Source organism: Mauremys mutica, chromosome 3 (genome assembly GCF_020497125.1).
Source record: "Mauremys mutica isolate MM-2020 ecotype Southern chromosome 3, ASM2049712v1, whole genome shotgun sequence".
Lineage (NCBI taxonomy): Eukaryota > Metazoa > Chordata > Testudines > Geoemydidae > Mauremys > Mauremys mutica.
In genome coordinates, this window is record NC_059074.1 from 161,156,466 (window position 1) to 161,183,952 (window position 27,487).

The 27,487-nt window shown below is 42.9% G+C and overlaps 1 protein-coding gene across 3 annotated transcripts in view; it reads left to right on the forward strand.

The window, feature by feature from the left end:
• The first annotated feature begins 271 nt into the window (after positions 1-271).
• The window catches only part of RAB3GAP2 (RAB3 GTPase activating non-catalytic protein subunit 2), an 80,111-nt gene continuing 52,895 nt past the window's right edge, over positions 272-27,487 (forward strand). The window contains exons 1-2 of one of the 3 annotated variants that reach the window (XM_045010840.1): positions 272-403; positions 24,061-24,128. In XM_045010840.1, the coding sequence (XP_044866775.1) occupies positions 295-403; positions 24,061-24,128 (177 nt within the window). In that variant the 5' untranslated portion in view covers positions 272-294. Of the gene's footprint in view, positions 404-24,060; positions 24,133-27,487 lie in introns of those variants that run through there. The other 2 variants (XM_045010841.1, XM_045010842.1) reach the window with 2 other exon arrangements.

Here is a 27,487-nt window from a genome sequence, read left to right on the forward strand (position 1 = left end):
CCGGCGGCGGCGGAAGAGCTGCCGCTGCCGCAGCGCCTGAGGACAGAGCCGGAGGCAGCTAGGGGGGCGCCGAGGCGGCGGGACCCCGCGGGCGCTGGGCGCTGACCCCTCACGCCCCCCCCGTGGTGCTACAACGGCCCCGGAGCGAGGGAAACACTCTCACCACCACGCTGATCACGTGACGCATTCCTCAGCCCGCCCCCTCCCACGCATGCGCACAGCGGCGCCCTGCTCAGGCCGGTGGGCGAGGCGCTGAGCACTTCCGGCCGGGCGGTGGGCGCTGCGGCCGGCACCATGTCCTGCTCGCTGCTCCCCTTCTGCCACTTCCAGGACCTGGAGGCGGCCCGCGACTTCCTGTGCCCGCATCTCCGCCAGGGCGGCGCCGCGGCTGCCAGGGAGAGCGGTGAGTGGCCCCGGCCCCGCTCCGGCCCCCGCTTCCCTAGGCCCGCGGGGGGGCGGGGGGACAGACCCTTCCCCGGCCTCTGCGTCCCCTCGCCCAGGGGCCTGTCCCTGCCCCTAGCGCCCGGGCCCCCGGGCGGGGTGTTCACCTGTGCTGGGGGGCGGGCCCCAGCGTGGGGCGGGGCCCCTGGCTGTAGAGGCGGTGCCGGTGCCCCTGAGGGGGTGACCCCCAGGTCAGGCGAGGGGGTGTGCGCTGGGTTTGGTTGGAACAGGGGGGAGGTGTGGAGGGTTTGCCCCTCTGGGTTTTTTTTAAATATATATATATATATTCTATAAGTATAAAATTTCCCCTTTGCTTCCTATTTAAACGGATATAAAACCTTACGGCTTGTCCTTTCCTGTGGAAAGCTGAAGGGAAAGGCACTCGGCGATGAGCACAGGGAAGGAGCTGAATTGTCCACGTCTACAGTGCGGCAGCAATGCGTGGCTTAGCTTCGCCACACTTACCTAGCACAGTGACATACCGAGCGTCCTCTTAAAACACCATCATCGTTTAATTGGTTTTAAACATACAGTGGAAAAGCAGAAACTGATGTTGGGAGAGGTGGTGTACTTCACATAAAAACTTGAAGTCTGCCATTATGGCAATTAAGGTTGTTTGCTATCCTTGCAAATATTTTTTCCTCTTGAACCGCTGTTAAAGAAGAGGCCAGTTGTGCTTTAGATATCAGTTTATTCTTTAAGGTTTCAAAAATACTTTTTAGTACAGAATCCCATATGCCTGCCAATTTACACTCAAAGAAATAAATATAACCAAATGTAATGTAAGAAGTTATAGTTTGCTACTGTGATAAAGTAAACTACTGTAATTCATGAGTTAACATCACACTGCAAATTGCAGATCTTAGATTTTCCCCTGCTCCTATCAAATTGCTAAGACTTTCTTTCCAGAGAGCTTTAATTTCACATTCACCTAATTTCTAATTTAGACCCTGATCCTGCAATTCTTTATGCATGGGTGGACTGCTATGCCCACACAGAGGCTTCAGTCGGGTTTTCAGTGATCACAATGGCCTCTTTACCTGCAACAAATTTTAAGTCTTTTTAAGACTTAACAATTCAAAGTCTTAACATTTAGAGCCTTGTCTACACTGCCACTTTACAGCGCTGCAACTTTCTCGCTCAGGGGTGTGAAAAAACACCCTCTGAGCGCTGCAAGTTTCAGCGCTGTAAAGTGGCAGTGTAGAGAATGCAACAGTGCTGGGAGCTACTCCCCTTGTGGAGGTGGTTTTTTTTTATACCACTGGGAGAGCACTCTCCCATCGATGGTGCCCTGACTACACAACCATGTTAAAGCGCTGCCGTTGCTAGTGAAGACATGCCCTTTGTTTGTCTCTTGAGGAAGAGCTCCCATTAAAGTCAATGGGAGTTTCTCACACTCAGTGCTTGGAGGATTTTGCCTAACTTTGGGAAAATGCCTTTCAAGTAAGGTGACGTTTTAATTTGGTTGGCTTCAGCTAAAAAATGTAACTTTATTACCCCATTGTACTAGGTGCTGTACAATCAACTAAAAGATGGTCCCTGCCCCAAACAGCTTACAGTCAAAGTAGAAGACAAGAGACAACAGATGGCTACAGACAGACACGGGGGAATACAAGGAAACAACGAAGCAATATTGGTCAGCATGGTAGGCAGTGGTCTTAGTGCAGCAGGGAACTGTTTTCTTCAAGTTTTTTGTAATCATTTTGGCAAAGGCAAGTTTAAAGAAGGATAATGAGGTAGCTTTGCAGATGTTTATGGGGCACTCCTCTCAAGTATGAGGGGCAGCAGGGGAGAGAGCACATAGGTGCTTGTTTAAAAATTAACAAGTGGTTGGTGGAGGCTTGCCTCATTGGCCAATTGGCATTAGGAGTCAATATCTCACCAGTGAATAAGAAAAAGTAGGACAGGTCTTTGAGAGCAGAGACAAGTAGCTTGTATCTGATGCGCTAGAGAAGGGGCTGGTGGAGGGATTTGAAGAAATGGTCAAAGTGAGAGTCTAGGAAAATGATCTTTGTAGCTGCATTATGAATGGATATGCATGGGGCAAGATTGCATTTGTTAGGGCTAGAGAAAAGAAGGTTGCCATAATCAAGGTGGTGAAATCATGGATGAGAGTTTGTGCTCTGTGGATGGCTAGGAAAGATCTTATTGTAGAGATGTTATGCAGAAAGAATCTGCGAGGCTTAAATACAGCCTGCATGTGAGGACCTAGAGAGAGGTCTGAGTAAGAGATGATGCCCGGGGTATGGACCTGAGTGACAGGTAGGATGTTGATGTGGTCCATAGTGATTGAGAAAGGAGTTGGGGGAGAAAGTGTATGTAGGGGAAGATTAATAGCCCTGTTTTAGCCATGTTGAATCTGAGCTCATGGCTAGGAGATGTCAGAGAGAGAGAGACTGAGCCTTCAGTTTGCACAGGAGATAGCTCTGGAGTAGAGGTATATTTGTGAATTGTCAGTGTAGAGATGGTATTTCAACTTGTATTTGCAGATGAGTTTACCCAGAGGTAAGGTGTATAGTGGTATGAAGGATAGAGCCCTGTGGAACCTCCACAGAAAGTTGGAGAGTTAGTGAGGAGCTAAATGAGCAATTAGAGAGCAGAGTCATGGAATCCAAGAAAGGATAAGATTTCAAGAAAAGGAGCATAGGTGACTGTGTTGAAGGTGGCTGACAGGTCAAAGAGGATGAGGATGGAGTACTGGTTCTGAGCTTTGGCTGTGAAGGGGTCATTAGAGACTGGTGAGAGCAGTTTCAATGGAGTGCAAAGGATAGAAACTGGATTGAAGAGCGTTTAGAATGGAATTGGAGGAGAAGAATTTGAAACAGTGATTGTAAATAATGAGTTTAGAGATGAAAGGGAGAAGGATGAGGGTGGTAGTTGTAGAGGAAAGGATGATAAAGACGGGGGCTTTTAAGATGTGAGAGATGAATTGTGAGGGGCAAGAGCCAGAGGATCAGCAGATAAAGACTGTTGAAAACTGTGGCTTGGCCAGTAGTTTTTAGTTTTGCTTTTTAAAGATTTTGCTGAAAACAGTTAAGCTGAGGGTGAGAGAGATTAAAGTTTAGGAGATTTGGGAGATTTGGGAGAAAAAAGCTGGAAGCTTATATTTGTAACAGGAAAAACATTAATACTAAAATACAGAAATTTAGAAAAGGATGTAAAGTACACTTTGCACTGGCATCACCAAAGAGTGAGCTCTGTGCTACTATAATAATATTTTGTCACTAAACTGCTGTATGAGAATTATTACAATAAGTTTACTTCTGTAGTCTCTCAAATATCCTTTTACATAGAATAGATTTGATTACAAAAATTTGCTGTGGACTCTCACTCTCAGGAATATGAATTTCAAAGAGCTTTATTCAGCCAACCTTCATATCATCACCCCTCAGCTGCTGCAGAACCTGAACTTGAAACACTTGTTCACTTCTTTTGCCCATATAACTTGGCTTTACATCTTGGGTTACATTTCCTGAACCGCCATGAAAAATGTAGAGACATTCCTTGTCAAGGGGCAGAACTGTGTGATCCAAATGTGAAAGAGGCATTCAGGAGCTGACTGATAAGACTGGCATCTCCTAATTGTCAAAGATAGGCAACATACACCTATTTATTTTTCTGTCTTTAAACATTACTTACCAATAGAGATTAGAGAAAATATTTCTCATTTTTCAAGTTTCTGTTTTACACCGGACAGCACTTCATATATAATCAGTTTCCATTGGATAGTCGGTTAGTTTCTTCTTTTTGTATGGGTTTATCAATGGCAGCTACAAATGGAAAAAAATACTTCATATATAAATTTGATTGTAAAACCACAAAAATTGACAGAAGGGATCAGTGGAGCAGTGATGGAAATTATTTTTCTCAAAAAACAATAACACTGTTTAAAATTGTTATCCCTCTTCATTATGGTTGCCATCTGCTCTAGTCTTCCTCTTATTGTGGCTAATAGGCAATTTCGCCAACCATTGCCTTTGCCAACATAATCTAGTTACGGATTAGAGTAATTTTTTTACTGGAGCAATTTGGGCAAAGGTCTTTTTGTATCTGGTAATGATGGATGATTAAGTAGTTGAGCTCCTTCCCATTAAGTTGTTTTCTCACTTCTCAGGGCAAGACTATACTCTTTAGACTTGATTCTCCACTATTTTATGCCTTGTGTGATTATTTATACTTGTGCAAAGAGGGTGTAATGCCTCATTCACAATGGTTAATATCAGAATGGCCACACAGATTCAGACCAGTCGTCCATCTAGCGCAGTATCCTGTCTTTCGACAGTGGCCAGTGCCAGATGCTTCAAAGGGAGTGAACATAACAGGGCACTTTATTGACTGATCCATCCCCTGTCATCCAGGCCTAGCTTCTACCAGGCAGAGGTTTAGGGACAGCCAGATCATGGAGCTATGTCCCTGACAATCTTGGTTAATAGCCAAGTTCTTACCTAATTCTTTTTTTGAACCCAGTTACACTTTGGCCTTCACCGTGAATTCCACAGGTTGACTGTGCATGGTGTGAAGAAGTACTTCCTTATGTTTGTTTTAAACCTGCGGCCTATTAATTTCATTTGGTGATCCCTGGTTTGTGTGTTGTGGGAAGGGGTAAGTAACACTTATTTACTACCCACCCTTCATTTATAGACCTCTATGATATCCCCTCTCAGTCATCTCTTTTCTAAGATGGACAGTCCCAGTCTTCGTAATCGCTCCTCATATGGAAGCTATTCCATACATCTAATAATTTTCATTGCCTTCTCTGTACTTTTTCCAGTTCTGATATACTTGTTTTGAGATGGGCAACCAGAACTGCATTCAGTATTCAAGGAGTTGAGTATATAATGGATTTATATAGTGGTGTTACGATATTTTCTGTCTTATCTATCCTTTTCCAAATGGTTCCTAACGTTCTGTTCGCATTTCTGACTGCTGCTGCACATTGAGCAGAAGTTTTCCGAGAACTATCCATGGAGACTGTCCTTGAGTGGAAACAGCTCTTTTAGACCCCATCATTTTACTCATAGGTGAATTCTGTGCATGTACAGAATTTATGTTCCCCGCAGATTTCTTTGCTTCCTTGCAGAAAAATGGCTTTCTGACAGGGAAGCGAAGGAAAGCCACGAGCAGTATGCGATCCTCCCCAGCGGTATGTTTCCAGTGCCTAGGGCAACCGGCATAGAGGTAAATTACTGTCAGGTAGTGGGTGGGACTGGGGAAGACCCGGCTGATGCCTCCTACCCTGTGCCGGGCTCAGCTGCTAGTTCTGGCTGGGTTGAGGAGGACGGGACTTCCTCTTCCCCTACAAGGCATCCGGGGCTGTGTCAGACCCACCCCAAGATTTCTCCCCCAGCTCTAGGATGCTCTGCAAATCTCCTCCCCTCCCCCCTGCTTCTTGCACATATTGCTCCTCAGGTGCAGTGGGAGGGATCACTGTACAGGGAGCTGCTCCCCCATCCACCCAACCCCCATGAATACAGACCCGCTCATATCCAGACCATCCTGCAGAGCCTCACCCCCCCTCCTACCGAGAAGCTCCCCCCGATGAGCCTCACTTCCCCTGCACCTGGACCATCCCAATGAGCCACCTGCACCCAGATCCCTATCCTATCGAGCCCCAATCAGCTGCGCCTGGATCCCTGCCCCACTCCCCCAACATCTGGACCCCCACACTGAGCCCTGCACACCCAGACCCCCCAATGAGCTTTATCCCCCACACCCAGGATGCCCCCACACCCCTCCGAGCTCCAGCCACCTTCACCTGGACTCCCCTGCAGAGTCCAATTACCTTTGCACCCAGAACCCCTCTAGCACCCCATACCTGGATTCCCCACTGAGCCACCCGCACACAGATTGCCCCAAACAGAACCCTCTCAAGCCACACCTGGATCCCCTCACACGAAGCCCCTTCTCACTTGGATCCTGCCTTGCTGTGCCTACCTGCCCACAGCTGGTGCACCTGGCACAGAGGGGCAGGGTCCTAGGGTGTTTCTGGGGAAGGCCCAGTCATTGTGCTGTGTCAGGGTTGGGTGCAGTCTCACTGCTGAGTCTGTGTCCCAGTGGGGAGTTGCACAGTGATCACTCACCTCTGTGCAGCATGGCCTGTGCTCCCCAATGCCATGCTGGAGCCTCTACATTTATTTGACAAATAAAATTTGCAGAGTTTTAAAATAGTGTGTGCAGAATTTTTAATTTTTTGGTGTAGAATGCCCTCAGGAATACCAATATAGTTGGTATTGTTTTCCAGGGTGCATTGCTTTGCCTTCGTCAACATTGAATTTCATCTGCCATTTTGTTGTCCAGTCACCCAGTTTTGTGAGATCCCTTTGTAACTCTTTGCAGTCAGATTTGGATTTAACTATCTGGAGTAATTTTGTGTCACCTGCAAATTTTGCCACGTCACTGTTTACTCCTTTTCCATATTATTTATGAATATGCTGGCTGCCCTGGTCCCAGTACAGATCCTTGGGGGACATCACTATTTACATATCTCCATTCTGAAAACTGATTGTTTATTCCTTCTCTTTGTTTCCTGTCTTTTAATCAGTTACTGATTGGTGAGAAAACCTGGCCTCTTATCCCATGACTGCTTACTTTGACAAGGTCCCAAAGGCCTTTAAGCAAAGGCTTTCTGAAAGTCCATGTACACTATATCCACTGGATCCCCTTTGTTCACATGTTTGTTTGACCACATCAGAGAATTCTAATAGATTGACGAGGCATGATTTCCCTTTACAAAAGCCATGTTGATGCTTTCCCAACATATCATGTTCACCTATGAGTCTGATGATTCTGTCCTTTACTATCATTTCAGCCAATTTGACTGATACTAAAGTTAGGCTTACTAGCCTGTAATTGCCAGGATCACATCTGGAGTCTTTTTTTTTTTAAATTGGTGTCTTGTTAGCTATCCTCCAGCATCTGGTATAGAGCCTGATGTAAGTAAATGGTTACAAACTACAGTTGGTAGTTCTGCAATTTCATATTTGAGTTCCTTCAGAACTCTTGGGTGAATACCATCTGGTCCTGGTGACTTACTACTGTTTAATGTATCAGGGCTTGGCTACACTGGAGAGTTGCAGCGCTGGTGGTGGCTTTACAGCTCTGCAACTCACTCACCGTCCACACTTGCAAGGCACATACAGCGCTGTATCTCCCTGGTTACAGCGCCGGCTTCAGTTTGTTCCAAAGCCTCCTTTACTGACACCTCAATCTGGGACAATTCCTCAGATTTGTCACCTAAAAAGAATGGCTCAGGTGTTGGACTCTCCCTCACATCCTCTGCAGTGAAGACTAATCCAAAGAATTAATTTAGCTTCACTGCAATTACCTTGTCTCCTTTGAGTATTCCTTCAGGACCTCGATCATCCAGTGGCTTCCTGCTTCTGATGTACTTAAATATTTTTTTTTGCTTTTAATTTTTTTTTTGTCTTTTGCTAGTTCTTAAAATTTGTTTTGGCCTACCTAAGGGTACGTCTTCACTATCCTCCATATCGGCGGGTAGCAATCGATTTATCAGAGTTCAATATATCGTGTCTCATCTAGACGCGATATATCGAACTCCGAACGCGCTCCCGTCGACTCCGGAACTCCACCACCGCGAACGGCGGTGGCGGAGTCGACGGGGGAGCCACGGACGTCGATCCCGCGCCGTGAGGACGGGTAAGTAATTTGAACTAAGGTACTTGTAGCTGAAGTTGCGTACCTTAGATCGACCCTGCCCCCCCCAGTGTAGACCAGGCCTAAGTATACTTTTACACTTGAATTGCCAGAGTTTATGCTCCTTTCTATTTTCCTCAGTAGGATTTAATTTCCAATTCTTAAAGGATGCCATTTTGACTCTAACCACCTCTTTTACTCTGTTTAGCCATGTTGGCAATTTTTTAGTTCTCTTATTGTTTTTTATTTATTTTTTAAATTTGGGGGTATACATTTAGTTTGAGCCCCTATTATGGTGTTTTTTAAATAGTTGCTATGCATCTTGCAGGCATTTTACTGTTGTAATTAATTTAATTTCCATTTAACTACCTTCCTCATTTTGTGTAGTCCCCCCTTTTAGAAGTTAGATGCTACTGTTGTAGGTTTCTTTGGTATTTCCCCCCCTACATTTAATTACATTATGGTCGCTGTTACTCAGCGGTTCAGCTATAACATTATGGTCTTTATCACCGAGTAGTTCAGCTGTAGTGTCTTACCCTCATTTTGCAAGTCATAAATAACTGCACAAGTTGCCGTGCAGTGAAAAGTCAGGTCCATTATGATTAGAGCCTAATGTCTTGAAGATTTGTGCATAGTGTAATCTGCCATTGTTTTTCAATTGTAATAAGTTATACTTCATATTCAAGGTATTCTATTTGGTACCTGCATCTCAGCAGATTTATGTATAAAAATGCTTACTGCACTATTGAGGTGGCGTTATATCACAACCAAAAAAAATGTGACTCAAAAGATGCCCGGGTAGTCCATCTAATGTTTCTTGGATTGGTATGTGTATTCGTTGACCCTGCAGGCCAGGTTAGGATGGCATAAATGTAGATGGATAAAAGTGCCTATGTACATAATTTTGGGGTGAGTTGTACATAGGAATATAAACTGGGCATGTTGGAAAGCTGTGCTTGGCTTCTACATCTTTGTCAAAGGAGAGATATTACAAATGCTTCATGGAGATGGTTTATCTTTTAATTAAAAAAAAAAAGCCTTATTTGACATCACAAAATAATGTGACTTTCCACCTACTCTTGCTTCTCCAAGACTTACTCTGCATTACCTCTAAATTTCTGCCTAATGAACTGAAAGGTTAAGCTGTGGGTTTCTCTGACCAATTATTTTGAATCAGAGCCCATAGATACTGTAGTCATTGCTTGTCTCTCTCTCTCTTGAACTAATGATGCTATGATTTAGAGAAAAAGTTGAATTGATATAGATCATTCTGGGAAATGCTTTCCTCTTACTGTTTCCAAAACTTTCTTGGTGTGGGGGAAGGTGGGAAAAAGCTGGCAGCTGATGGCATGGTGAATAATGAAGAGGTACTGCTCCACCAGGAACTTATACAGCTTTTCATTCTTTCTTCTGTTATCCCTTTTCCCCCAAATGTCATCCTCCTTTGTTTCTTTTACTGGTAAATAAATTGCTTTGTCGCATGGTGGTCTAATTACTCACTTTTATCTTTGATCAAGTGTTAGCTTGCCTGTAAGTTTTGACCTGTGCAATTCTCAGTGGAAAGACTCCTAGATAGCAAGTTGGAAAAACTACTGTTGTGTGTCTGCTTTCTCCTACCTCTTCCCCCGCCCCACCCCCACCCCATATCTCTGGTAGCGTTATTTTTGTGCAAAATGGCAATGTTTGTAAAAGGGCATGAGTAAAGGGGCATAGATAAGATCTTTCTTTGCCATGCCTGAGATTCAGAAAAGTGCTCAAGCATGTACTTAAGTCAAATTCTTCTTAAAATTAAATATATACTTAAGCACTTTTAAGTCAGTGACTCCGCATGTGAAGTGAAGGTCTGATCTCTATTGCTAAACCTTCAGGACCCACAAGGCCTTCAACCAAATGTGCACTCTAGATATGTACAAAAGAAAAGAAAAAGGCAAAATGTCCCATGAGGAGGAAGGGAATGATCCAAAGTGACAGTCATGTAATGGTCTTTCTGAAGGCCTGAGAAAACTGCCAGCGGAGGAAGAAGTAAGAGAAATAAGAGGCCCAGAAACTAAGATTCTATTATTTAACCATAGAGTCCAGCGCTTGCTAGCACTTATTTATACATAGAGTACAATATATTTTAAAATAGACACTGACAATCTGTTAAGGTTCTCAAGCTTAATTTCATTTTAGAAAAGTGAATCCTATGCAGGATCCTAGGAATATGCTGTGTAATATGTACATACAAAAATGCAAAAAACAAAACAAACAAACAAAAAAAACCCCACAGATTCTTAAACAGTGGTTGCAAGATAAATAAATAATTTTGGTTGTCAACCCAAATGATGTATGAAATTATTAAAGGCATAGGAAGCTATGTATTGCATTGAATGTATCCTTCTTTATTGTGAATTTTTGGGCCTATACAAGTTAATGGTATCACTTTCATGTAAGTATTCAGATATCCTGATATCCAAAAAGATGCACATCTGCAATGGAAAGATTCTTTAACTCATCCGGATGTTTTGCTTGCTAACTAGTAGGCTGGCTATTGATATTCTGAATGATTCATGGAGCTGAGTGGCTGGTACCCATTTTGCAAAAATCTTTACTGATTCCCAAGTTTCAAGTGTCTTTCTTTCATACATCTGAAACCTTTTCCTGTTCTCTTTCATCAGTCCTTGATAACCAGCAGAAAAAAATTACTCGCTGTTATGGCTTTTAACATGTGGATACTCCGGAACAACAATAACATTTTGAAACACTACGAGACAAATTCCATGCAGCAACACCATCTTGCAGTCTTTTTTTCCTAAAACTTACCGCACCAGGATGTCTGCCAAGAAAGTACTATAAAATCTAGGAACACTCCTACTGTTTACTAACTTCAAATTATGGGGTACCTGTCTTGCTTTTTCTTTTACTTGTTTGTTCCTTTCCTCTCTTTACATTTATTTTTTTTGTCCCATTGTTTGCACCCTTCTGTTCTAATTCTCTTTATTTGAAATCACGCTGTTTCTTGGCTCCCTCCCCTTCCATGCTAGAACTGGAGTTCTGTGCCTTTCCCCATGTTTATCTCTTCCCAGTTTTTCCCTCACCCATTATGCTGTAGATTGGGAAAGTTGTGAGTAGCAACAGCAAATGCATTAGAAAGTTCTTTGTGTGTGGGAGGACCTCATGTGAACCAATATAGTGTTTTATTTGCAATAAAAAGGAATAGAAATTTAAAGCATATATTTTGCAGTATTTGTTCGCTTCTAAGCATGATGCGCTCAGGCTCAAGTTAACACTAATAATGAAACATAAATCCTCTCTAGACCCTGAGCATAGTGGTATTTAATTGGTTTTGAAAACTGCTGTGTATCATTTAACAAGTGTGTATATATATTGGGAATAGCTATTTGTATTCTGTTTAATCTGACAATAGCTGTGGTGGGATTATGTGTTGGCTTGATCAGAAAATAGCTGCAATCATTATCTCCTTTATACAACACAGTATGAATCCAGTACATTTTTCATTTATGTGCAATTGTATATTATAAACTATAGTATAATGTGATAAAATGAGCCAGATATTGGTCAGGGTAATAAAAGAATGTGTTAAGAAATGTCATATAATTAACTGCAGAATTGAAGCATTAATATACAGCAGAATAAATGGAAGCTAAATATATGTGTATAGGTATGTGTGTATACATATACATACAGACACATTTTTTTTCCTACAAAGATTGGAACCATCTAGCTATATTTTATCTTAAAGGCTCCTTCATCTGATTGCTTCTGTTTTTTATTATTATTTTGGGTAATTTTAGGTGTTACAAGTAAGTGGAGGAGATTTGAGAGGGAATTTTTTTGGTGTGCATTTTGACACCACTTTGTACTCTAGCCAGTTCAGTTGATTACTTCTCCTCCCCCCATTTTATGTGGGTGTTTCTCTCCTCTGCTGCTGTGTGAAGCAAGTTCGATATAACGCGGTTTCACCTATAATGCGGTAAGATTTTTTGGCCCCCAAGGATAGCATTATATCGGGGTAGAGGTGTATTTTTTATTTATTTCATTTTTAATTTTTTTTTTGGCTGTTGAAGTTTCTTCTGCTTAACTTTCATAAGTTTATTTACTACTAGTAAATTCTGTTCAGTGTAGTCGTTATTTGCATTAGTTATGAAGCTCTGGAGTGATGCAGAAAATAGGAAAAAGCAAATATGATATTGGCCATAAAAAAGAGTGATTTTGGCAATTGTCATCTCGTAGATCTAGCATCAGTCCCTACTAAAATGTTTATGGAATCTGTAAGAATCCAGAGGATAATGTAGCCAATGATTTTAGTTTAGTATCCATTTATTGTGTGATGTTATGATTAATCAATATACCATATATTCATTGTACGTTAATTAGTTGATTTGTAGGATTATAAGTGTAAGATTGATCAGAATTTAGAGGAACCAAGTAGTAGACATGAGTAAGACAAGCTGAAACACAAGAAACTGTGGCCTGAGGCCTGCAAGACTTTAGCTTAGCTATTTTAGACCTTAGAGACAAGAAATGACGACGTAAGTCAATGACCGAGAAATAACCCAAAAGATTATGGAAAAAGAGATACCAGCTGGTAGTAGTGCAAAAGTGTAGCTGGGAAAATTAAATTTTAAATTATAAAATGCTGTAACAACAAATATTGTCTCCACCATGTACCTTAACCACAAGATAAAGGTGGTACGCCAGTGTTAATGAGAACCTACACAGCCTATAGAATTCAGGGTCCCTTGTGTTTCTAAGGGACGCAGACCAATTAGAAAGAGAGAGTTGACACTTTCATGTATGTATGCAGAATGTAGGTATAGACAGAATCATAGTATAAAAATGGGTGCCCAGAGCAGGAAAATTGATCTTCCGATGGGAAACTCCAGTAGGATCCCCTCCTGTATTGATGATCAATCCATGAGATGGCCAACAGACCATCTAGGAGGATGCAAGTATGTCTGTAGGTTTAATTGGTACATGGTACTTATATTTAGGAATTGTGTATCCTGTGACATTTATAACTTTGTTGCTAACTTTAATAAAACTGCTAAAAGATAGATGCTTTTGTAACTGTATGTGTTATTTCACTTATTTGCCTATGGTTTCATGTGTTCTTATAGGCTCTAAGTCCAGAACAAAGAGAGTGTGCTCTGTTGAACTTGAGACCATAGCTGCCAGAGTTGAACCCACTGGACTATAATTAATATTAAATATAATAAAAGGCTACACTAATGACCTATGAATACTGAACAGCAATTACATTTTAAAGAAAAAACTATTTTTGGATGGGGGGAACTGAATTATGTAGTTTGTGGACAATGGGAATGCCATAGAGATAAGAGGTTGAGTTCAATAAAACGTTGATACAGTACCTCATACTCTTACTTGGATATGAATATTGTCACATGGATTGAAAACAGGCTGGAAGTTTAATGACAAACCACAGTGTATGCAGTTAAGATACTATAGGGATTGGTTTAAGGCCTGGTTTTATTTAGCATCTTTATTAATAGATTTGGAGGAAACTGTAAATCAAGTGTGTGCTAAACTTTAAGCTCATACTGTTTGGAAAATACTTTTAATCCCAGTAAGGACTGAGAAATAAGAGTCCAAAAAAAGTGCCAGGTGTGGGCAGGAATTGAAAGAAAATGCAAGATTAGATTAATAGGAAATTTCTTTTGTGAACTACAATTTAGATCTGTCGTTAGTATTTTTCTCTCCTTTCTTTCTGAACTTTTAAACAAAACTGTTTGTATTTTATAGACACCATATTTATCCAATATGAGAATTATTCCTGTAGATCTTATGTTTGATTTTATATTAAGTAAATAGTTCACATTCTGAAATATAACTAACTTCATCAACATGATAGTAGGTATTAATTTCTATGAGGTTATGATGTCATTGCACTAAAATATTATCAAGATAGTAATTGGCTCTTCAAATGTTCTTCTAAAATATATGCTTAAGGTGAATCCTTGTATTCTAAATTGCATCCCAAAGTAAATAGTCCCTGTCAAGTTACAACCCCCTTTAAAGTAGAGGTAGAAGATTGTAGTGGTGAATTAGAAAATGAAATGGTTCATGTTGCTGCTGACTAGCAGAAGGAAATGCTATTTTTACTGGTTCTGCAGCAGACTACACACAAATTTTGATGAAAAAATTCTGTCTTGCTGCCACTCAGTTAAATTAAGGGGAGGGAGCGGGGGGAATCTTTTGCTGGACACCTATTAGCCAGAAGCAGATCTGAAAGATGAGGAAACGGTGGCATTGAACAGGAAAGCTTATAGCTTTCTCAAGCAGCCACAGCAGCAAAAGAGTGGAACTGATCTTGTTCTAGGGTTGCCACGTACTTTGTTCATAATACTGTAGGTCTGAGTGATATGGTAGTAAAAGTGCTGGCAGCTAGTTTACACCCTTATTTCCACCATTGCTAGCTCTGATAAAGCTACATGGGTACTGCAGAAATGAGAGTGTCTTCCCTAAAATTGACATTGTAGATGAGGCCAGGGTTCTGTACAGCAGCAGTGAAAACTGACAAGACTTGTCAGTGTTCATTATGCTGCAGCTGGGAAAGCTGAAAGTAGCAACAGCACTAGAATGGTCTACATGTATGCGTGGGAAGACTTCATGAATGTGAACCAATACAGTGTTTTGTTTTGCAATAAAAATGAATAGAAATTTAAAGCTTAGATTCTGCCATATTTGTTGGCATTGTTTTCCCCATCCCACACTTGCTTGTGAAATTGTTACATGATGATAGCAGTAGCAGGTGTGTGAGGTCATCTTTGAGTCATGTCTCCATGGATGCTCCACTTCAGGTGTGTGCGCTCCCCCTATGCCTTTGATTGGAGATTTTTGGTAGCATGTCTGTTCAGCCTCAGCCCTCCATAGTGCAGTTCTGTATTTAGGATTAGACTCTGTTCCAAAGTTCCCTATTTGCTGTGGGATACTGCTTGGGAGTCACCTAAAATGGAGCACCCTTAGGGACACCACATGAAGGAGAGATTACTCACCTTGTGCAGTAACTGGAGTTGTTCAAGATATGTGTCCCTATGGGTGCTCCCACCCTCCTCCGCCTCTGCTTCGGAGATTGCTTTGTGAGACTTTGCATTAGAGAAGGAGCTGAGGCTGGTATGCTCGTGTGGCCCTACGTATTGGTGTGGGACATGAGGATGTGTAGGGCACATGCGCACCTGAAGTGGAGCACCCATAAGGACACATCTTGAAGAACTCCAGTTACTCCGAGTAAGCTCTCCTTTTTTTCAAGCCCTGAGCAAATCATTAACGTTTGAGGGCAGGCAGTCTTTGCAACTGTAGTAGGATATTCCTTAACCCCTAGTGACAGATGAGGGACCTCATGGCCCTGCCTTGACAAATTAACCTGAGGCACCATAATAGGTCACCCAGTAGATCACTTCTGCATACTGATGCAAAAGCGGCCCAGTTCTCACATGAAGATTCTGGGGGCTATTCTGCCGGGAACACATTGGCCGCAATGAGGTAACTTTTCTGCAATGTGTTAGAGAAGTGGATTCCTGCTCCAGAGTGCACAAGAACTGTACAGTGGCATTTTAAAGTTTTTTTTCCTAACTTTTTGTTCCTTAAATGGAATTTTGCAAACTTTTAAGTTAACGAAATGCAAATATAAATTGCATTTTGTTGAGATCTCTTCAAAAATTAGAAATTAAAATCTCGTGTGTTGTTAGTGTTTTTCCTTCCTTATCTCTTTCTTTTCTTCTGTGACACAATGGTGGTCACAGTGTCACATTGAAAACATTTTACTCCTTTTTATTAATTTAATTTATCTATATACTGGAAAATTCTCAAACTTGATTACAAACCAAGATCAGAAACTGACCTTTGGAAAACTGTCACTTGTGAAAGAGTGCCTGAAATAACTCTATAATCAGAATTGTGCTGATGCACTAAAGCTGGCTGAGTCATTTTCTTTTATAGATGGTAGAGACCTTTTGAATTCTAATAAAGGTGGTTCATCTGTGGGTGTGCTTTGTAGTTTAGGTTTGTCCTGGTCTAACCTGGTAAAATGCCTTTTCAGCAACGCTGTTGGCAAGTTTTGTCTTTTAAAAATATTTTTAGCCCTAATACCAGAGTCGAAAATGCTTTTCATTTTGCTGTTGCCATAGTGAGTTCTAACATGGTTTGGTTGGCAGGCCAGTGTGAAAACAGCTACAGCAACTGAATGCAGAACATTGCCCATTCAAACTGTTTCAGAGCACTGCTTGACTACAGCCAAATTAAAAATTATGCCAAAACAGAGTTTAAAACTTTGTGTTAGGGCCAGTATATAGACATGGCCTTTGTGTTAATGAAAGGTAATGATAAAAGATCCCGGAGAAAGAAAATCTTTTTATCACCAGAACAGAAGCAGCACAGATAGCATCAGTGTAGTTTACTACTGCTCTCTTGCAATATTCTTCTTTCCTAACCTGAAGAACTCTTAGGGAGAGTGAATAGTTTGGTTGCTTTGCTGAGATTATAGCAGTGGGTACTAATTTGATGATGATCCTTGTGTTGTGGATGTCTGTGTACTAAGAATTATATTTAGATGGTCTCACCTAGGCCAGCGGACAGCTTTTGGTAATTACTTCTGATTACTGCTCACCTTGTCAATATTTGAACTAATGACCTAAAGGTGAAAGTCTTCATATTCCTCCTTTACCAGTCACATGAGAGATTGCCCCTAGTTTTCGTTTGCACATGTGTTAAACTGAAAGCAGGGTTTTTATTTCTATCAAGTTTTGCATTTCAGTGACACTTCAATGCAGCCCAGGGTCACAAAGAACTTTATAAATACTAATTAACTCTTATAACACACTATGATAGAAGAGAAGTATGAATGTCCCCATTTTTCAGATGTGTAAACAGAGGTAGAGAAAGTGACTTTCCAAGGTCACACTGAGTCAGTCACTGAACTTGTTACTGAATTCAGGAGCCATAACTTCCAGGTCCCTGCTCTAACTACTAGATGTCCTCCTGCCAAACACTTTCCCATGAGAAACTCTAAAATTGTAGGTGGCAGTTTGTTTTCGGAGTTTCTTAAAGCTACCAATCATCCTTTGTACACCCCCTCCTCCAAACTAACACCAAGACATTAACTTTACTCCTCCTCTGCCTCCTCTCTGATTTTCCTTTTTTTCTACCAGAGTAGGGGGAGGGATAGCTCAGTGGTTTGAGCATTAGCCTGCTAAACCCAGGGTTGTGAGTTCAATCCCTGAGGGGGCCACTTAGGGATCTGGGGCAAAAATCAGTACTTGGTCCTGCTAGTGAAGGCAGGGGGCTGGACTCAATGATCTTTCAAGGTCCCTTCCAGTTCTAGGAGATAGGTATATCTCCAATTATTATTTTATTTTTATTATAAAATACATAAGAATGACACAGGGGGTCATACTGGTGGGGGAATGGCACTATATGTGAAAGAAAGCATAGAGTTAAATACATTAAAAAATCTGAAATGAATCAAACTATCTATGGATAGAATTTCCATGCTTGAATAATAAGAATATAGCAACAGCAATATACTGACCAGGATGTTGATGGTGACTGTGAAATGCACCAGGAGATTAGAGCAGAGGTGGGCAAACTATGGCCCACAGGCCACATCTGGCCCATGGGACTCTCCTGCCCGGCTCCTGACCCGGGAGGCTAGTCCCGGCCCCTCCCCTGCTGTCCCCCCTACCCCACAGCCTCAGCTTGCCCCGCTACCGGCACAGTGCTTTGGGCGGCGGGGCTGCGAGCTCCTGGGGCAGCGCAGCTGCAGAGCCGGGGCCTGAGCTGGTGCTCTGTACTGGTTCCAGCCGGGTGGCGTGGTTGTAGCGCCTCCAGCCACCATTGCTCCAGGCAGCACGGTAAAGGGGCAGAGAGTAGGGGGGGTTGGATAGAGGGCAGGAGAGTTCGAGGGGGTGGTCAGGGGATGGGGGTGTGGATAGGGGTCGGGGCGGTAAGAGGGCAGGGAACAGGGGGTTGAATGGGGGCAGGGATCTCCATGGGGAGTCAGGAAGGAGAAGGGGGATTGGATAGGGCGTCGGAGGGCAGGCAGGGGTTCCTTAGGTGGTCAGGGGAGAGGGAGAAGGGGTGGTTGGATGGAGCAGGGGTCCCTGGGGGGCAGTCAGGAATGAGAGGAGGGGTTGGATGGGGTGGCGGGGGGCAGTCAGGGTTCTGGGGGTTGGATGGGCAGGAGTCCTGGGGTGGGGGTGGGGGCTGTCAGGGGGCAAGAAGCAGGAGGGGTTGGATAGGGGGCAGGGCCGGGTCACACCTAGCTGTTTGGGGCAGCACAGCCTCCCCTAACCGGCCCTCCATACAGTTTTGAAACCTGATGTGGCCCTCAGGCCAAAAAGTTTGCACGCCTCTGGATTAGAGAGAAAAATAGAAAACTTAATAATAATAATTAATTAATAAGGGATTTCAACTATCCCCATACTGACTGGGTACATGTCACCTCAGGGTGGGATGAAGAAATGAAGTTTCTTGACACCATAAATGGCTGCTTCTTGGAGCAGCTAGTCCTGGGACCCACAGTGCAAGAGACAATTCCTGTGTTCCACATAGGACTAAATCAATGTCTGGTCCAAGAGGTGAATATAACTAAAGCACGAGGTAATAGCAACCGTAATATAATTAAATTTAACATCTTTGGAGCGGGGGGAGAGACGGGACACCAAAGAAGCCCAACTCAGTAGCATTTAACTTCAGAAAGGGGAACTACGCAAAAAAAAAAGAGCTGGTTAAAGGGAAATTAAAAATTAGTCACAAACGTGAAATCCCTGCAAGTTGCATGGAAAATATTTAAAAACAGCATAATAGAGGCTCAAATTAAATGTATATCCCAAATTAAAAAACAGAGTATCAAAAAAGTGCCACCATTGCTAAACAATAGAGTAAAAGAAGCTGTTAGAGGCAAAAAGCATCCTTTAAAAATTGTTAGTTAAATCCTACTGAGGAAAATAGAAAGGCGCACAAACTCTGGCAAGTCAAGTGTAAAAATATAACTAAGCAGGCCAAAAAAGAATTTGAAGAGCAACGAGTCAAAGACTAAAAAACTAACAGCAAAAATACTTCAAGTACATCAGAAGCAGAAAGTCTGCCAAACAATCACTGCAACCGCTCAATGTGTAGGGGCAGTCAAAAAAACAAAAAAACAGAATATTAGGAAACACTGAGAAAAGGCTAGATAACAAGACAAAAAATACCATAATCACCTTTGTCCGGCTTGTCCTCATCCATCCCTCCATGAACACAAGTCGATAAAACACCATTTCGTTTTGTTGCGAGCACATTCTTCCCATTTCTGGCCAAAGAGTTTTGTCATGGTATTTGCCCAGCACATTTTCAATCTGCCCAGCAGTCGCTTGTGATCTCTGGGGATCCAGTCACTGATGCAGGTTGTCCACCTATTGTCTTGCCTGCAGACTAAATGACCCGCCCATCTCCGCTTTGCATTGTACACTTCCTGCACTACATCGGTCACCTCGAAGGCTTTCTGATCTCCTCATTTAGTATGTAATCACGGAGCGATATCTTACACATTCGCCTTTCCATTGCTTTCTGGGTGACAGCGAATTTTCTATCTTCCGCTTTCGTTGTTGCTATGATCTAAATTCATGGTGTTGCCACACCTTGAATATTAAGTGCAGTATTTACAGTACTCCTTTCCATAACACAAGAACTAGGGGTTACCCAATGAAAATAATAAGCAGCAGGTTTAAAACAAACAAAAGGAAGTACTTCTTCACATAATGCGCAGTCAACCTATGGAACTTGTTGCCAGGGAATGTTGTGAAGGCCAAAACTATAATGGGGTTCAAAAAAGAACTAGATAAGTTCATGGAGTATAGGTCCATCAGTGATGCAACCCCATGTTCTTGGTGTCCCTAGCCCCTGATTGCCAGAAACTGGGAGTGAACAACAGTGGATGGATCACTCAATACTTGCCAGTTCTGTTAATTCCCTCTGAAGTCCCTGGCATAAGCCAATGTTGGACAGGATATGGGGCTGGATGGCCCATTGGTCTGACCTAGTGTGGCTATTCTTATGATCTGTTCCCAGTGTTGGTATTTTATTGGGGGGAACTGGTTCTATTGAACTGGTTCTGTTTTGGAGTGGTAGGTGATAACTAGGGGTGTGCAGTCAGTATCTGTGTGTGTGTATTTGAAGAAGATTCTCCTGGGGCATTTGGGTGACCCCTTCCAAATCTATTTGTCTGGTGGAGTGTCCTTGTTTAGTGAAGGCAGTTCTAAGTGTGTTTAGCTGTGTAACCTGGATTTTCTCTTCAGAGCGAATTCTGTGGTACCTGAATGCCTAGCTTGGTGTATCTTGGGTGGTTGCTGATTCTGTGGAAGTGATGTTGTTTTTTTTATATAGTATATGTATATTTTGTATATAGTGTAGGATTCCATTGTTAAAGCTGATTGTGGTGTCCGGGACGTTGATGTTGGTGTGGGAGTATTCTAGAGAGAGTTTGATGGATGGGTGGTGGCGGTTGAAGTTGTGGTAGAAACCTGTGCAAAACTTTAGGTAATGTGTCCAGAGAATGAAAATATCACTGTCTCTCAGGTATATCATTGGTTTTGTGCTGCATTTTTCCAGAAATTCTTTCTTGAGGTGGCCTATGAAAAGATGGACATATTGGGATGTTATCCTAGTACCATGGCTGTTCCCATGGTGTGGAAAAAGCGTTTGTTGTTAAATGTAAGTTGCTCTGGGTGAGGATGAAATAGGTGAGTTTGCTGATGTGGTTTGGATGGGTTTCCTTGCACTGAATGTATTGTAGGCCTGGTGAGGGATATTTGTGTATAAGGAGGTGGCATCTATGGTGGCAAGGGATGATTTCTGGGGAAGGTTGATAATGTTTCAGAGTTTCTGGAGGAAGTCCTTAGTGTATTAAAGGAAACTGTCCCTTTGTGTGGTGAGTGGTTTGAGGATAGTTTCTATCAGTTCTGCTATTCCTTCAGTAAGAGTGCTGTGGGCAGATATTGTGGATCTGCCCGAGTTCCCTTATTTATGTATCTTGAGAAGCATATAGAAGGTTCCTGGGGTAGAATTTTGGTGGAGGAGGTTGTAGAGTTTTTCTTGGAGTTCTTTGGGGAAGGATTTGATGATGTCCTTAAATACCTTTGTTAGTTGTGGTGTGGGGTTGTCTTTGAGTTCTTTGGAGTAGGTGGTGTCAGAGAATTGTCTGTTGATCTTGTTGGTGTAGATATCACGATTAAGGACTAGGATAACGTCCCCTTTGTCTGCTTGTTTGTTGACTATCTGGTGGTTGGATTTCAGGGAGTATAACTGTCCTCTTGGTGGTGAACAGACTGTGGGGCATGTGGTGATTGTTGATAATTTCAGTAGAATCTTTTTTTCCTGAAGCAATCAATGTAATGATCCAGTCTGTGGTTTGGTCTGCTGGGGTGTATCTTTTTTTCTTCTGATTGTTGGTGGGGATATGATAGTTGTGAAAGAATTCCTTGAGGCTGATTAACGGAAGAATTCTTCTAGTTCTCCACATGTTAGTATGTTATTAGCTTCAGTGGTAGGGCAGAAGTTCAGTCCTTTGCAGAGTAGATAAGTCTGTTCTGATCAGGGACAGTCTTGATAAATTGATGATGATGGTGTGTCATGTAGTATCCATGTGGTGGGTCCTGGTGTTCTGGTTTCTCCTGGAGGTGGTGGTCTGTTGGTTGTGGAGTTGTTGAAGTTGGTTCCACTTTTTGTTTTTGTGTTAGATGGCTGTCATCAGGTTTTTTATAGTTGTTTTGAGTTTCCTGCATGATCTCCAGGTAGGTTTCATGAGGTTTGTTTTTCGGTTGGTTGGTTTCCCCCCCATTTCCCCCCCCCCCAGTTTGTGGGAGCATGTGATTTCTTGTTTGAAGTGGTCCCTTCTGGAGTATGTAAAGTTCAGGAGAGATGGTTTCTCAGGTTTTCTGAGGTCCTTCTGCAGAGCCGTTCTGCACATTTGGAGTTGTATGAGTGGTCAGAGGGTTATAGATAGTGAATCCTCTGGGGATAGTGTTTTGTTTCTTGCATCTGCTTAGGCAGTGGATGTCACTGTTCAGTATGGGTTCCTTCTTCATATTGTGAAGTTTCCATTTTAAATGGCGAAATGCGATATCTTCCATTGTTGTTTGCAGTGTTGGTCCCAGGATATGAGGGGGGAAGAAACTCTCCCACTGACTGCACATGCCTAGTTGTCACATATTACCCCACCCTGAAGCCTGTATGGGGTATCATCAAACAATTACAACCCATACTTGCTGGGGACCATATCCTGAAATAAAACTTTTCTGAACCCCCTCTTCTGGCCTTCAAAAAAGCTCCCGAGCCTTACCAAGCTCATAATCGAAAGCAAGCTCCCCCACAGACCAGGACACCAAAGCAGCACCAGAATAACAGATTCTGCCAGAATAACCTAGACATATCTCTACTGTACAAAGATCAGTGCTCCCCACAACACACCTTTCAAGATCCATGAGTCCTACACATACCTATCTGAATATGTGATGTACCCTGTCCAGTTCACCAAATGCCCCAACAACATCTATGTGAATGAAAACTGACAATTGCTACACTCTGGATTCAGACAGAAAAATGATTAAAAAAACAACAACAACACACTTTCCACAGAGCGATCTCTCCATATCTGATCTCAGTGCTTATCCTCTAAGGAAGCCTGCACAACACCTTCAAAAGACAAGCCTGGGTACTAAAATTCATAACTCTTCTGGACATTAAAAATCATGGACTTAGCAGAGACACTGGTTTTATGGCTCATAACAAAAATTTGTAATGCACCCTACTGGCTGCTACCCTTAATTGCCCCCTTCATTCTAAGTCAGGGGTGGCCAACCTGTGGCTTCAGAGCCACATTTGGCTTTTCAGAGATTAATATGTGGCTCCTTGCATAGGTGCTGACTCTGGGGCTGGAGCTACTGACACCAACTTGCCAATGTGCTGGGAAGTGCTCACTGCTCAACCCCCTGCTCTGCCTCAGGCTCTGCCCCCATTCCACCCCTTCACCCAATGACCCGCCCCTTCCCCCGAAGTGCTGTACCCTCCACCTATCCCCCAGAGCCTTCTGCGCATACAAAACAGCTGATCATGGCAGGTGGGAGGCATGGGGTGGGGGGAGGTGCTGAGGGCTGGAGGGTGGGGAGCTGATGGGGAGGCTGCTGATGTATTACTGTGGCTCTTCGACAATGTACATTGGTAAATTCTGGCTCCTTCTCAGGCTCAGGTTGGCCACCCGTTCTAAGTAGTCTCCTACAGCATGCATTAACCCTTTATGTTTAACAATCTATCCTACCTTATATTTACCTGGGACATTCTGGTTACCTTCTCCAGGCCTGAGGAAGAGCTCTGTGTAGCTCGAAAACTTGTCCTTTCCACCAACAGAAGGGGTCCAGTAAAAGATATTACCACTTGTCATTTTTGTCAGCTTCAGATTGCTTTACAGACGTTAGCAAATTAATCTTCACAATACGTTGGTGGTATTCCTCATAAGGAACATGTGGAAGCTGAGAAGAAATGAAGTTGCTTTGTGTGTTGTTTGTATTGCCATAGCACCAAGAGGCCCCATTGAGGGACTGATTTCCCCATTGTGCTAGGCACTATACCAGGTTGAATTACTTGCTCAGAATTATAGGTGGAGTGAGTCTGAACTGGGATTTAGATTCTGATGTTCTCTGCTCCCAATCATGTGCTTAACCACATCTATGTCTTGTATTTAGAAATAATATTTTTGAAGTATTAAAAATCAAAATAAATACCACTTTCATGAAAAATACAGCATGCTGCACCTTACATTTCAGGATGCATGTGTTGATTGCCTTTATTCTTAGCTGTACCAAGCAGTTATAGGTCTGATATTAACTGTGATGCATGGGGGGAAAACAACCTTCATAATTAATTAGTTCCTTGTCTATGCTGTAGTTTCATGATTTTTAATCTTTTTGTTTGAAGTAGATAAATCACCAAACTGGGAAGATGATGGCTGGGGAGCCTGGGATGAAGCAGAAACACAAGAACCTGTAAGTCTATGTGTTCACTTTTATCACTAAGACTTGTCTTCTCTCAAAGAATCTTTTCTGTTGGTTTAATTTGTTGAGTAGCTTTCATGTGGCCAAGACGGCACTCTACTAATGACACTATAAATGCTGCTATTTGTGTGTTCATAATTTTCTTTTTTAACTGAGGTTTTAAAGTAAATTGTACATTACTCACCATGATAGTGGCATGCGTCCTCAGGTAATTGGGCCCTTGCGTGCCCACAAGTACTTCTGTTGCATTGCTCTGGAGGAAAATTGCAGACGTCTCTTTTCCCTAGACCTGTATGTAGACTGAAAGTTCCATGTCAACCTTTCTCTGCCTCCCTTGAGAGAACAGACGAACAATCCGTTCTAGAGGGTGAGATACTAGGGCCATGTCTACACTTAACGGGGATTGATGCTCCTGCGATCGATGCAGGGGGGATCGATTTAGTGGGTCCAGTAAAGACCAGTTAAATCAGGGGTTTTCAAACTGGAGGTTATTACATGGGGGGCCGCGAGCTGTCAGCCTCCACCCCAAACCCCTCTTTGCCTCCACCATTTATAATGGTGTTAAATATATTTAAAAGTGTTTTTAATTTCTAATGGGGGTCGCACTCAGAGGCTTGCTATGTGAAAGGGGTCACTAGTACAAAAGTTTGAGAACCACTGAGCTAAATCAACCGCAGAGAGCTCTCCAGTCGACTCTGGAACTCCACCGGAATGAGAGGAGTAAGGTAAGTCGACAGGAGAACGTCTCCTGTTTGGTTTGTTTGATTGTTAGTTAATGGAAGATAATTTGCCAACTGCGGTTCTCTCCTGCATGGGGGGCATCCACATGTGGGGGCTGCAGCAACGTCAGCTAGTTCAGTTGTTACTGAGGGTTAGCTAGAGGGAGGCAGAGCAGACAAAGACTTCAGGGTAGGGTGGCTCCTAGAACAACTCTGGAGCTGGGAGGGGATGGATGTTGCTGAGTAGGCAATGAAATTCCAGTGAAACCTAGGAAGGGGAAATGAACAGAGGGCAGTGGGAGAGGAAGGGAGCTGAGCTGATCAGAGATGACTTAATGGGGTGCATTCCCATTCTCTTCCTCCCTGGTGTACCTCTTGAAATGTTTTTCTTCTCTCCACTCACCAGCTTGCCCTCATGGCCTCAGTGATCTGCTAGTAGCTTCAACTCAAATCCTACCTATGGGGGGCTGCTGACTCCAACATTAACCTTCCTTCTGTGGGCCTCATTCCTCTACCCCCTTTAACTTCCTACTGGCTCACCAGCTTTGCCAGTGTCTTGATTTTCCTCATAATGCAGGGGAGTGAGCGTGCAATCAGGTATCTGATTGTCTCTTCAGCTGCTGCTGATCACAATTGTAGCTATTGGGCCCCAACTTCCAGGTAGTCTCTCATATTTGGGTTTATCTAGACTGCGAAGAAAAACCAGAGCACCAAATCTCAGAGCCTGGGTCAGTTGACCTTCCCCACTCGCTGAGTTTCAGAGCCTGGGCTCCAGCCCAAGCACGAATGTCTACACTGCTATTTTTCACCCCGCAGCCCAAACACCATGAGCAGTCGGTTGACCAACCCCTGTGTCATGCAGCTGTGGCCAGGGAGCGGCACTATCTAGGGGCAAAAGAGGGAAAGAATACTTTCCAGAGGGGGTGTGTGTGTGTGTGTGTGTGTTTCTAAAGAGGGAGGGAGGGAAAACAGGAAACAGCCCCCAACTCTAAAATTATAATTTTCTTCTTCTGTTGTCCAGGGCTTGAATTTGAAAAATTTTATAGGGTTAAAAATAGCCTTAACCACACTAATTGTCTTTGGCTTTCTGTACAAAGGGTTTATTTTACACATGATAAGCTTTCCCTGTCATTCTTTGTTCTAAGAGGAAGAATTAGTCAAAGTTCTTTCTTGGGTGTATTAAAACGTTTTGTGGCCTTCTTGCAAGGGCTTGAAAAATGACTGCAACTTGCTACTGTTTAGTCATTCTAATAAGCGTGTGTGTGGGTGAGAGAGAGAAAGTAGAACACCTGGATAGATAGTAGTTTTGGCCCTAATTCTGCAACTAACTACAGGCAGCTCTTTATTGAAATTGATGACTCTTTGTAGCTGGACCGCTGCACCTGTCTGCAGTGTAAGTTGCAGGATCTTATTCTGTAGTTCTGGAAATTGATTTCTTACTGGAGCAATGAATCTGATTCTCTTGTCTCTTCAAGGACAAGGCTAATCAGGTTGATGATGGGCAGCAAAGGGAGAAACCTCTTTCCTCATCTTAAATTCCTTTTGTTCCACATTCCTCCTCGGTATAGATAAGTTTTAAAGGGCTTGCATGGTGTGCATATGCAATACAGATCAAATAGGTAATTGATGGTTGTGTCCATATTTTGTTTAAATATACAGAATAAGTGAAGTCATTCATATTTGTCAGCCTGTCCACTGTCACTCCCTAAATTGTAGAAGAATTTACTAGCACTATTACACTATATGGGGACATATGCAATGACACTGATACATGGAAGCTTCAGATGATTGACATTTTATAACTGGCTAGGTGCAGAGGCTAGCCATCAATAGGATGTATAAATTATGGCAGTCTACCATCTGCTGGACTGACAAAGAATAAAGAGAGACAAAAAACTCCTACTGGAGTTGAGATCATAGGGCTTTAGTGTGAAAAGTTGCATGGCAGTCACGGCTGTAGAATTAAATTACTTTTCTTCTAATATGCCTATTCACCATTTACACAATACATGGATTTTGTAAATTTTCTCCATTCTTGTTGTCATTTAACAAAACTACCAATCTTCTGGTCACTGTATTTAAGGATATCTGCTTTTTTTTTTTTTCTGAAAATTTTGAAACAATGCTGTTTTCTACTGGTTACATTAGAAAGTAATAAAAACACAAATGTATTCTGGGAGAGCTGAACATCCTAGGTAGATGTAAATACAGTGAGTGTGTGTGATTAAAAGAAATCGAACAAGTCTTAACATCTAAAGACTGATATTACAAAAATTGGGGGGAAATGTGAGGTCTCATTCTAGACTGATTTTAATTTGACTGGGCTGGCTAACTTGGGGTGAGGGGGAACCTTTTCACAGGGCTGCCCAGAGGATTCCGGGGGCCTGGGGTCTTCGGCAGCGGGGGGCCCTTCCATTCTGGGACCCGCCGCCGAAGTGCCCCGAAGACCCGCGGTGGGGACCCCCCCGCCGCCGAATTACTGCCGAAGCGGGACCCACTGCCGAAGTGCAGCTCGGTCTTCAGCAGTAATTCGGCGGCGGGGGGCCCCCACCACGAGTCTTCGGGGCACTTCGGCGGCGGGTCCCGGAACGGAAGGGCCCCCCGCCTCCGAATTACCGCCGAAGACCGAGC